At 40.1% G+C, this 13,095-nt stretch overlaps 1 protein-coding gene across 3 annotated transcripts in view; it reads left to right on the top strand.

Moving 5' to 3' along the window:
* The window catches only part of KLHL24 (kelch like family member 24), a 92,103-nt gene that overhangs the window by 44,969 nt on the left and 34,039 nt on the right, over positions 1-13,095 (top strand). For 2 of the 3 annotated variants that reach the window (XM_089672344.1, XM_089672342.1), the window contains exons 3-4: positions 4,648-4,700; positions 7,409-8,377. In XM_089672344.1, the coding sequence (XP_089528470.1) occupies positions 7,461-8,377 (917 nt within the window). In that variant the 5' untranslated portion in view covers positions 4,648-4,700; positions 7,409-7,460. The remainder of the gene's footprint in view (positions 1-4,647; positions 4,701-7,408; positions 8,378-13,095) is intronic. The other variant, XM_089672343.1, reaches the window with a different exon arrangement.

The following is a 13,095-nucleotide window of genomic DNA, read 5'->3' as shown; positions in this document are numbered from 1 at the left end:
TTGGGAGTAAATAAATGTTCATGGTGGTAATATGCTAGGCGTTTGCACCCTCTTGTGTGTGTTTTTGCAGTTTATTCAAGATGGTCTGATCTGAGGTGGGCTGCAAAGCTGGGAACACCATCCTTCACTTCCCCTAGTAAAAGCACCACCAAGTGTACGCCAAGCACATAGCTAGGAACACAGTTAACCATATGATCACCCTGCGTTTAACCCCTGCCCAGCCATTGTCATTAGTTCATATTTATAGCACTGATCACTGTATTAGTGTCACTGGTTATTGTCGGTTAGTGTATAAATGTCCGCCGCAATATCACAGTCCCGCTATAAGTCGCTGATCACCGCTATTACTAATACCAAATTTAAAAAAAAAATAAAATTCCAGTATATGTCCCATAGTTTGTAGACACTATAACTTTTGTGCAAACTAATCAATATACACTTATTGAGATGTTTGTACCAAAAATATTTAGCAGAATACATTTTGGCCTAAATTTTATGAAGAAATGTGATTTTTTTAAAAACATTTTATTGGATATGTTTTATAGCAGAAAATACTTTTTTTTTTTCCAAAACTATCAAATGTTTTTTGCTTATAACGCAGAGTAAAAACACAGAGGTGATCAAATACCACCAAAAAAAGCTGTATTTGTGGGGAAAAAAATGGCAGAAATTTTAGTTTATGTACAGTGTTGCATGACTGCGCAATTGTCAGTCAATGAAACGCAGCGCTGTATTGCATAAAAATGTCCTGGTCAGGAAGGGGGGTAAATCTTCCAGAGGTCAAGTGGATAAATACATTTTTTCCCTTTTTTATTAAGTGATTACATACCATCTGATCTCAGCTGCATTAGATCCCTTCCACAGGGGGCGGACTCCAAGCTGGAGATTTGTCCGCTGATCCCCACTGAGATTATGCAGAGTGGACACAGATACAGCCTGCTGTACACTATGGGCGGTCAGATGTAAACGGACTTCCTGTCCATCCACACCTGACTGCCATCCAATTGAATCCTCTAGACCGGGTGTCGGCAACCCGCGGCTCCGGAGCCGCATGCGGCTCTTTTTCACCTTTCCTGTGGCTCCGGAGCACACTGCCCACCAGGTGACAGGCAATAGGGTCGGCAAGCCGCGGCTCTTTTAATGCAGATCTTCTGTGTGCCGGGCGCCCGCTGGCAAACATTGGCTGTCAGGATGTAGGCGGGGCAGCCCGGATGTAGGCGGGGCAGCGTGACGAATTCCTCTCCTCTCACAGTCCGCCCTGAAGACCAGAACGGCGCGGGAACCCAGCGAGAGGAACGCGCGGAGCAAAGGTAAGTGAATTCACACAATATGGGGAATGAATTACTATGGGGGATGAATTACTATAGGGGGGATGAATTACTATAGGGGGGATGAATTACTACGGGGGATGAATTACTATAGGGGGGATGAATTACTATAGGGGGGATGAATTACTATGGGGGATGAATTACTATATGGGGGATGAATTACTATATGGGGGATGAATTACTATATGGGGGATGAATTACTATGGGGGGGATGAATTACTATGGGGGATGAATTACTATATGAGGGATGAATTACTATATGGGGGACGAATTACTATGGGGGATGAATTACTATGGGGGATGAATTACTATGGGGGGGATGAATTACTATATGGGGGATGAATTACTATGGGGGGGATGAATTACTATATGGGGGATGAATTACTATATGGGGGATGAATTACTATAGGGGGGATGAATTACTATATGGGGGATGAATTACTATAGGGGGGATGAATTACTATAGGGGGGATGAATTACTACGGGGGATGAATTACTATAGGGGGGATGAATTACTATAGGGGGGATGAATTACTATATGAGGGATGAATTACTATATGGGGGATGAATTACTATGGGGGATGAATTACTATGGGGGATGAATTACTATATGGGGGATGAATTACTATATGGGGGATGTATTTTCAGTTTTAAAAATGTTTCTCTCAAAATAAATTTCAATCGTGGTTTTGGCGAGATTTGGCTCAGTCGAAAAAAAAGGTTGCCCACCACTGACCTAAGGCTATGATTGTGATTATGACGATACACTGTGGCCCTGATTAACCCTTTGCTTACTGGGCCCTTAAACCCCCTTCATGACCAGAGCGTTTTTTGCAATATATGCAGTGTCGGATTTGTTTTAAATGTTGCAATGGTTTTGCGGCTCCCAGTCTTTTTTTCCCTCTCGGAAACGGGTCCAAGTGGCTCTTTATGTCTTAAAGGTTGCAGACCCCTGCTCTAGACAGAAGGAGAACAGATCACCATCTGTCTGTTATTAGCGGATAGGATTGATGTGGGCAGGTGTAAATGGACACATGTCCGTTTACACCCGCTGCTCCGTAGAGGGTCTGATGGGTCTTCCTCAAAAACAGGTGGATCCGATCTGTTTGCCCATGTGAAAGGAGCATAAGAGAGGGGGGAGGAGAAACAGCAGCATACTAATCTTCCCAGGAAATGGCTGTATGGGTGGGGGGGGTCAGCACAAGCCTGATCATTGGTGGAGAAAACACGGAGTTCCCAGCACAGCTAGAGAACTGACCACGGTGTGCTCTCCTGCTTAGTGTGGTCAGTTTTTAATAGGAAAGCTGAGGGACTAGCAGGAACACCAGGGATTTCCCAAAAATTAAGCAATACAAAGAGGACAAGATACTTTTTCATACAAATACATGGTACAGCAGGCACATATCCGGAATATGGAATGTTGGGTTTACATATTCTTTAATATTCTGGCCAATTAAATAATTAAACCCCCAAGCTTGGAAAAACACGGCTTAGGCTTGTTTTTGAAGTTGCTTTTCTCTGCATGACCACTGTAAAATATTGTAATACTGATAAACCTCTGACTACACTGAAAAAAAAGAAAAGAAATGCAACTCAAAGAAAAATCAAAGAAACTCAGAAACAAGACATTTTAGCCTCAATGCATATTGCATTTGACTTGCTTCTACGTGTGATGCCAGTAATAAATGAGCCCATACTCTGTCGTGATCCTCTACCTTTTCTCTATGGCTCGTGTACTATGAATAGTGGATTATTAAAATTGCAATTGAGGTTTATTTTCTCCCTTTTGACATAATTATAACCCACGATTTGACAGCTACATCCCATATATTCTGTCTGGCTTTTATTAATGTAGGCATTTCATTTCTGAAACTTTGAGGTGTTGCCCATGGCCTCAAGTAGCGCAGCAGTTCCTTCCTGCCAGAACACATCCCAGTAACAAACCCTGCATTGATAAGGTTATGGCCTCAAAGTGTAGGTGTGTGAGGAAGCTGTCGAGAAACTGAGAGGCAAAAAGTATAACATATGAAGTTAGCTAAGGTTAATGGGAAGATTTCCAAACAGTACACAACAAGACAGTATAACCATAAAGAAAACAAATATGAATAATACTTATAAAGCGCAGTGCTAAAACAATACTAAAAAAATATAAAAAAAATGTGTCAATACCCCACAAATAACTGTGTATACAATAAAGACATAATGTACTCAAGTAGATGAATCAATAAAAGTTTAACTCAATGTTAAGATAAATCCAAATCCATCAGTGAAAAAGTATATGAATTGCGAGTGTCCACACTGTTCACCCAAAGGTGCACTGAGTCTTCCAAATCATTAAAGTCCATGCATAAATTCCATCACATGGTGAGCACACCCTCATGTTGTCCCACTCCACAGGACCAGCACTTTACATAACCTAAGCTAACATACATTAGATAGGTCATTAGATAGGTCAAGCAGGCTTGTTCTCCTTTAATGGTAGATGGTGGCAACATTTCCTTTGTATAGACCTCCCAGGTTACATCTCAACATTGCTCAAAGGAATAAGACAAGCAGTATATGGTGTAAAACCATAACATTTGTTAAAACAAAATTAAAAACTCACATGTGAAGAGCACTGAGAACATGTATAAAGGAAGTGATTACTGCAATACCCTCTCCTGTCCCCTCTGCTGTCTTGGCCACACGTTGTACTCCCAGGCAAACCTTGTAGGTATGGATACAGGCATCTCTTCCGGTTTGTGCCTCATCAATCTCTGCCTAACATATTACATCAGAGGGACTTTGTTAGGGGGTCCATAGAGGTAATGGTGAGAAAGGACTTAATGAATCAAAAAGCCTCCACTCTAATCAATGTGTATCACAGTAAAGCCTACTTAAACAGAAGGTATTCATATGTATCATCCCATCACATACCCCAAAAATAAAAGGATTATTCCTCATTTGCACCTGAAATAAATACATTTCAGAATATGGGATGGAACCATGCAAATCATTTCTTTACACTTCGAACATACACCAGCAGTTCTGGATTTGAATTTGGCTATATGGGATCCTGTGCCCAGTGTGTGAATATGAGTGTTAATACATATTGCTTATCACCATGGTATCCAAAGTTTTTCTAACTCAATAGAAATGTCATTGAATTTGTTCAGCCCCATTCAGTGTTGACAGCAGTTGGTTTGGTTGGATCATGGAGTGGGCTTTTGTCTTTTTTGATTTGTAGCATTGTCAAATTAAAGCATGGCAAATTATATTATTTGATGAGCTGGTAGGTCCATAAACAATCTGTAAAGGCTTGTTCATTTTACTCTTCTAGAAACCTTAGGTTGAATTGTCCTGCATTCTTCGGTGCATACGGCAAGCCAGAAGGTAGGCTTTATATAATATCTTTTTGCACTGAACTGCTGTGTTTTGTTTTTTTTAACACGAGTCATAGAAAAGAATTAGAATACATTCATTATTGATAGAGCAGGAAAGGCTTAAAATCCCTATCAAGTTTGTTTTGCCATCTTGTCCCATAGAGGAGACTTCCCTTCAATCCCCTATAGAAACAATTATGTCAAAAAGAAGGGAAGGGCCAAGTGAAATGAGAGAATTCTCTCATTTGGAAGATTTCACTGTCATAGATTTTATAGGTTGCCTGCAGTGGGGCTGGATGGTGCATCTGTACCTTCCACTCAGTTTTGAGGATCACTTGTGCCTATCTTTAAAAGTTTGTGATTCTTTACTTCTGAGTAAATTGGTGAGAAATGCAAAATACTACACAGGTGCCTTTTGCCAGCCTGGATCAAGCATTGCAGTGCATCCTGATGCTAATTGGAGTCATGTAACAATGGGCTAGGCCATATCTATCCATTTTTCCATACCTCTAAGAGCACCAAAATGCACTGCAATGCTTGCCTCAGGCTGGCGAAGACACATATGTAGTGCTTTGCATCCTTCCCCCTTTCTTTGTAAATATGCACCTTCAAAAGAATCTTCATGACTTGGATTTAGATAATAATAAAGTAAAATTAGAAAAAAAAGAAATAAAATAGGACATTTTATGATGTGTGTATATTAATCACTGCTGTGGCCATGTTTCTGGCAGGAAATGGTAAAATAACCTGTATGCTTTCACAATCTTGGTTTTATGAGTCAGCTGGATAAATAGGAGGTGATTATTTAGAAAGTCTAGTTTCTGAGACTGGAGGGATTGAATGACCCAGTTATGCTACTTTTTTAGACTTTATAGAATATGTCTTTTCCTTCTTATATTTCCTGTTAAACATTCATGGCACAGAGCTTTTCTGTCTCTACACTGGTATAAAATTTAACAGACACTAGCCCGAAGACATGACAGGTCTGCATTGCAAGTTGTTACTTGTTCAAGAGGAGGAGTACAGTCTTTCACAACAATAAATGCATATTTTAAGCACTGACAGCACACCTCAACTCCTGCGCAGGCAAAACATTAGACTGTCAAGTTTTGTCATGATTTGGAACATTTTACCAGAGAATGTTATGGCCCAGCTCCAAACAAATGAAACCAGTTGAGATTATGTAATAACATGATGCAGAGGGCAAGGATGTGCTGTATCCAATAGCAGTCGGTTAGTTGTCACTATTCAGCAGTCTGTTTGTTGTCATGAATGACATCTCTGACCTTAAACCTAAGAAACTACTGTAGATTCCCTCCCCGTCAGAGTAGAAAGCAAAATGGACGCTTTTAGAGAAAAAAAAAAATATTTGGTAAAGTTCACACTTTTAATTAGCATATTCAAATTTTTTGCTAAGGCAGGGCATAGATAATGGGATTCTCCCTTCAACACAATCAGTGTTGAAGAGGGAATCCCTTCTGCGGAGCTATTATGTCCTCCCAGCAGGGGGGCGCAGGGAGTCCTCCCTGCTGGAAGAACATAGTGACTATTGGTGGCAGCTATAGCCGCTGGCAATAATCGCAAGTAAAAATCCGACATGCTGCTTGTACCCAAGTCGATTGGTGGATCGACTTGGGTACAATCAGCCTGCCCATAGATGGCTCAATTCGCGCCATCTATAGCTGGCTTAAGAAAAACATGTAACATGCACAGGACTTTGAACCACAAGACATCAGAATTCGTATCTGATTTCAGTAAACTAAAAGATGATTGGTTGCTAGAGGTCACTTTACTTTGCATGTTATCATTGCTCATTTCCCTGATTTATTAAAGCGGAACTTAACTACCAGACCAATAAAACATTGTGGGCCCCCAGGAGTTTTATGCCATACTGTGCCACTAAGCACAGCATACTAGCGATATTGGAAAACTTACCTAGCAAAGGTATCCCCTCCAGCTCTGCGATCCCAGTGCTTGCATTCTCTCCAAGTCTTGTATGCACATCAAAGTTACATCATCACAGCACAGAATCATGTGGAGAATGTACACTGAACTGCGCATTAATAATTCCCAAAAAAAGTTCTAACAAGTAGGCGGAAACATCTATGAGACAGTGGTTGATTTACTAAAACTGGAGAGTGCAAAATCTGGTGCAGCTCTGCATAGAAACCAATCAGCTTCCAGGTTTTTTTTGTCAAAGCTTACTAGAACAACAATTTAGAAGCTGATTGCCTACCATTTTGCACTCTCCCATTCCAGTAAATCGAACCCACTATGTTTCTTCTGTCATACAAAAAAGATCATCCAGCAATGATACTAGGTGGGCTTTTGGTTTAAATAGGCCACCAGGCGCCAGAATTTGTTGGCACTACCGTACTTGTTCCTACGCATGAGCATGCACATTCTCCTTTTTGCGAGTCTGATTGTTTTTAAAGTTAGTCACTGATACATTTCAATGTCTCAGCCATAAAGTAGAACTATGGTGTGACTTGCCTGTTAGTAGAGCTCGAGATGACAAGGGTGGCTTCTTGCACAATTCCCATCCAAGCACCTCTGGTAGTGGAGACAGCAAAAAAAAGTAAACAGTGTAATGTGTCCCAGCACAAAGCTGGACAGCCGGAATTAAATCATGTATATGCATTAGAGCACATTTTGTATGTATGTATAACGCACTTTATGAAATTGTTTATTTTAATTGCTGATCTGATTACTTTGCAGGTAGTGGAATATTAAATAATTCCAGACTGTTGTGTACCCACACAACTGAACAATGGTACTCATATTGGGACGTCGATTGAACAGAGAGGAGAGTGGAGTTCGTGAGTCACCTGCAACTAAGCGTAAAGTTTTTGAGATGGACCAAAAGTTGATGGGACATGAAGTATTTGACTTCAATTCTGGTTCCTCTCACTCTGAGAGCATCTTACAGATCTTTAATGAGTTCCGGGAAAGCCGTCTGTTTACTGATGTTGTCATCTGTGTGGAGGGCAGAGAATTTCCCTGTCACCGAGCCATCCTGTCGGCCTGCAGCAGCTATTTCCGAGCCATGTTCTGCAATGACCACAGAGAAAGCAGAGAGATGCTGGTGGAGATCAATGGGATTTTTGCAGAAGCCATGGACTGCTTTCTCCAGTATGTTTATACAGGAAAAGTAAAAATTACCACAGAAAATGTCCAATATCTCTTTGAAACTTCCAGCTTGTTTCAGATTGGTGTGTTGCGTGATGCATGTGCAAAATTTTTGGAAGAGCAACTTGACCCTTGCAACTGCCTTGGAATCCAACACTTTGCAGACACTCACTCACTCAAGACGCTTTACACAAAGTGTAAAACATTTGCACAACAGGCATTTGAAATTGTTGTTCAACATGAGGAATTTTTGGAGCTGGGGAAAGCAGAGGTCATTGATTATATCAGCAGTGATGATTTGGTTGTCAGCAAAGAAGAGCTGGTATTTGAAGCTGTCATGCGCTGGGTGTACCACCATGTTGATGTCAGAAGGCCTATGTTACATGAACTTTTGACACATGTTAGACTACCACTACTCCATCCTAACTACTTTGTTCAGACAGTAGAAGTAGATCAGCTTATTCAGAACACCCCAGAGTGTTATCAGCTGCTACATGAAGCCAGAAGATATCATGTACTGGGAAATGAGATGATGTCACCACGTACCAGACCAAGGAGGTTTGACCTTTTTGATGTCTTTAGCTTACTGCTCCATATTTTACTTTTCAGTCGAGTTGTTGTTCAGTTATGAAATATGTATGATATTTGTGAAAGTGTATGTTAGTCATCATAGGTGGAGAAACAATACAATTATATTACAGAGTGATTACATCAGTGGTTGTCACTCATTACTATAGGAATCATTGGCATTTCCTAAAATGGTTTAACGTTGGCTAATCATCTTTCCTAACTAATCATCTTTCCTAACTGTTTCTATCCATTTTATCTATTAGGTTTACTGGTGTCAAACATACTATTGCCAACAGTTTGGTGTGCACAGATCAATATTGTTCATAAAGTTCAGTAACACATTTTATATGCACATATAGGTATACTTGATCACAACTTTATGTTCTAGATGAAATTTCATACCGCTTTTCTTTCATAACTAATCCCCCCAAAAATGCACAGTGCTTACTTTTTCAAGAGAGATACAAAGTTGCCCCTGCCATGATATGGTTGAAATCCAACAGATTAAGGGATGTAGGGAAGGAAAGAATATTTCTTATACAAGGTATTGTTGGCCATGTAGATGCGTAGGAATGATGTGACCACATGTAGGCATCTGCTAGACCAGGTGTCTCCAAACTTTCTAATGAAAGGGACAGTTTTCTGCCCCTCAGACTTTAGGGGGGCTGAACTGTGCCAAGTTGGAGTAAACAATGCCCATTCTTTGGTAATAGGGGGAGGAATAGTGCCTCAAGTGCTGGATAAATGCAAGCAAAGGACCTCTGTTTGGAGACCACTGTGCTAGACAATGTTACTCTGAACATGAATGGTTGCGTCATCATTTAGGATATGGAGAAAAATTAGGTGGGGGAGCACATTGCAGATGCCTCCATTCCTGGTTTATTTGAAAGGACCTCAGGCAATATTTTTGTCAGCTGGTGGCATTTGTAGATAGTTCAGAGACAGTAGGTTGTGAAACCCCTTATAATATCCTTGTCAAGAGAGTGTTATTTAATAGCTATGGGATCCTTAAAGCAAGCCTGTGCTTTGCCCATACAAGGTGCGCTTTAATGCCCAGTCTCCCAGTAGCATATCTTCAGAGCATGTGACCCAGTCCTCTACCTCTAATGTAGGTGAATCTTTCTTTTGCTCTGCATGGTCAAATCACCGGTTTGCTTTGTGGGCATTCGTGAACAGGCGGAACTTGCAGGCAGTTATGAGAACTGGTGATCCAAATGGCCAAGGCCAAAGGGTTTTCAGAATTACATGTCTCTCCATACAAGTCAAACCAGTTCGAAGCAGGTCAAGTGCATATCAGAAGGTCAACTGCAGGTCAAATACAGCTGTCAATGAATTCTGAATGATCTCAAATACGTCTCAAACATCAAAAATAAGCTGTGCTTGCTTATATCAAAACCCATCAATCCTCAAAGTGGTCACTAATACATCTCATTACTTTCATGTTAATAAGTTAAAAACAATTTCTAATTCATTATTTTGACAGGCTCCATGCTTGGGTTTGGTTGTATGTACAATTATAAGCTCAATTAAAAAGCTTTAAAACCAAGGTAATGATCTTTATTTTAGCCATGAAACTGTCATTTCCAAATCTTAGTGGAATTTTTTGTAAAATAAAGATCTGTATCCTGGTGTGTTAGTTTTGTAAATTGAGGTTTCTTTGACTGTAGTAGTTAAAGCGGAACTCCACCCAAAAGGGGAAGTTCCTCTTTAAGGACTGCCCCCCAGTCCCTGTTAAGGACTGTCACCTTTGGGGAGCAAAGGGGAAGTGAGTACCTGAAATTGGCAGGTACCTGCTCCACTTGTCTTCTCCTCCTCCCTGCCCATAGTCTTTTAGAAAACATGACAGGTCCAAGAAGACTATGGGACTATTCAGAAAGTGCATCACTACTTGTGCACAGCCATATGCTCACACTGAAGATGCTGCCACCGAGAACACAGGACAGCCAGTGAACCGGGCTGTGGGGAGGACAATGCGGGATCGAGGGACAGGTAAGTGGATGTTTTTCAAAGTCAGCAGCTACAGTTATTGTACCTGCTGACTTTTATTATTTGGAACTTCGCTTTAATGCTCAAATTGATTATATGATTGACAAAAAAATGCATAGTGTATAGACAGCCTCAGATTACATACACACATTCCATTTATTCTTGACGTTTTCACATAAATGACCATATCTATATGGGTACAGCATATTATAAAAGTTTTATATTTTTATATATATATAAAAATAAAGGAGCAATCTCTCAAACAGGAACACAGACAGCAGTAATAAGCTAATAGAAGTTGTAACCCTTCAATACTACTTTTGGCTGGAGTTCTCCTTTAATTATTTCTTGGTCACAAAACTGCTTTGCTATTCAAATTAAGTCAAACCAGGGCTAGGTTTTACAGATGTTTTATCAGTAAATTGCCCCCCATAATCAATAGTGCTGATGATATTTTTTTATTTATTTCAAATTATGTACTCATCCTGGAATGTCATCTGTGTGCACCATGTAAGCACACAAGCCACCTCCCAACAATGTGCCTCCTCTGTACTTTTCATATCGTTGCTAGGAAATTTGAGCAGAAAACAGACAACTATTCTAAGCTAAAATTAAATCTTCCTTTGGCTTCAATACTAGAAAACCAGTTATTATTTATTTAGGATGGGAAACTAGTCCCTTAGTGTTTTAAAAATGAGTATGCCTTGAACACTAATCTAAAAATACCACAATATATCTGTCAGCCCTAACATGGGTTGGTGCCAGCAGAAAACCTGCCATCAGCCTATTGTCAGTATTGTGCTTATCTCATTGATTGACATTTATCTCAGCCAGTTATAGCTTTAGTGCATAATAGAAAAAAGATACACAAAACACATTTTGTCTTTGCCTGCTGGGTGGTTAAGTGCGGCCTTTAAAAGAAGAAAATCCCTGAGCAAAAAATACTTAAACTGGAGCTGTTGCCTCTGGTAGCCAAGTTCCAACTTTAGTTTTTCTTAAAAGAGCTGACACCTGGAGCTGTGGCTCCAGATCAACAGTTGCCCTACAGTAAAAGCAAAAATTAAAGTTAAACTCCATGCAAACAGCTAAATACTCAGATGAAATGCTATATCAGAGCTGTTATGCCTGTCAAAAGGATTTGTATTTTTGTCCCTACAGTCCTGAAATCTACACAACTCTGCAACACAGCATAGTTCTGCCTGGCAGAGGAGGAGATCCAGTATTTGTTGCTTCACTTTTAATTAGAGATGTTTTACCTTCACCTACTTTATTACTGGACAGTAAAGAAGGAGCAGCACACGGATGAACTCCACTTTATTGTCAGTCTGCTCTCTCCTCCTATCAGTATCCTATCCTTCTATCTTTCACTGCAATAAACACGATCGGCAAAGAGGTAGGATTTTTAATGCAGAGGAGACATACTGGGGTTGATTTACTAAAGCTGCAAAATCTGGTGCAGCACAAACCAAACCGCATCCAGTTTTTTTTTTTTTGCTCAAGGGCTAATTGAATGAGCTGAAGTTATGCAGGCCATAGATGGGTCGAAAATCGGCCGATTTTTCGGCCGAAAATAAAATCGGCCGATTTTCGGATCGTTAGTGGGCTATTTGTTTGGCCGTTTTTCGGTATTTTTTTTTAAATCGGGAAAGTTGGAAAAAAATCGGCCGATTTTGCCGATCGGCCGATTTTCGTGGCAATAATGGGCTAATCGGCCGATTTTTTACCGATAAAAATCTGCGCATGAGCAGTGACCTGCAAGAGGAAGACAAAAAGAAGAAAAAGAAGAGGAAGAAGAAGAGGATGATGAAGAAGTAGAAGAAGATGAAGAAGAGGATGATGATGATGATGATGATGAAGAAGTAGAAGAAGAAGAGGATGATGATGAAGAAGAAGAAGAGGATGATGATGATGATGAAGAAAAAGAAGAAGAGGATGATGATGAAGAAGAAGAGTATGACGATGCTGAAGAAAAAGAAGAAGAGGATGATGATGAAGAAGAAGAAGAGGATGATGATGAAGAAGTAGAAGAAGGTGAAGAAGAGGATGATGATGAAGTAGAAGAAGATGAAGAAGAGGATGATGATGAAGAAGTAGAAGATGAAGAAGAGGATGATGATGATGAAGAAGTAGAAGAAGGTGAAGAAGAGGATGATGATGAAGTAGAAGAAGATGAAGAAGAGGATGATGATGAAGAAGTAGAAGATGAAGAAAATGATGATGATGAAGTAGAAAAAGAAGAAGAGGATGATGATGATGAAGGAGGAGGAGGAGGATGATGATGATGAAGGAGGAGGAGGATGATGATGATGAAGAAGTAAAAGAGGAGAATGATGAAGAAGTAGAAGAAGAGGAAGAAGTCGAAGAAGAGGATGATGATGATGAAGAAAAAGAAGAGGATGATGATGAAGAAAAAGAAGAGGATGATGATGATGAAGAAGTAGAAGAAGAAGAAGAGGATGATGATGATGAAGAGGATGATGATGATGAAGAAGAAGAGGATGATGATGATGAAGAAAAAGAAGAGGATGATGATGAAGTAGAAGAAGAAGAGGATGATGATGACGAAGAAGAAGAAGAAGAAGAAGAAGAAGAAGAAGAAAGGATGAAGAAAAAGAAGAAGAGGAGGATGATTATGATGATGATGAAGAAGAAGAAGAGGATGATGATGATGAAGAAGAAGAGGATGATGATGATGAAGAAGTAGAAGCAGAAGAAGAGGA

This window comes from Staurois parvus, unplaced genomic scaffold (genome assembly GCF_062004578.1).
Source record: "Staurois parvus isolate SC_StPar_1 unplaced genomic scaffold, SC_StPar_1.0 ptg000126l, whole genome shotgun sequence".
Lineage (NCBI taxonomy): Eukaryota > Metazoa > Chordata > Amphibia > Anura > Ranidae > Staurois > Staurois parvus.
The sequence above is the reverse complement of the archived record's forward strand: the minus strand, read 5'-3'. Positions and strand labels throughout refer to the sequence as shown.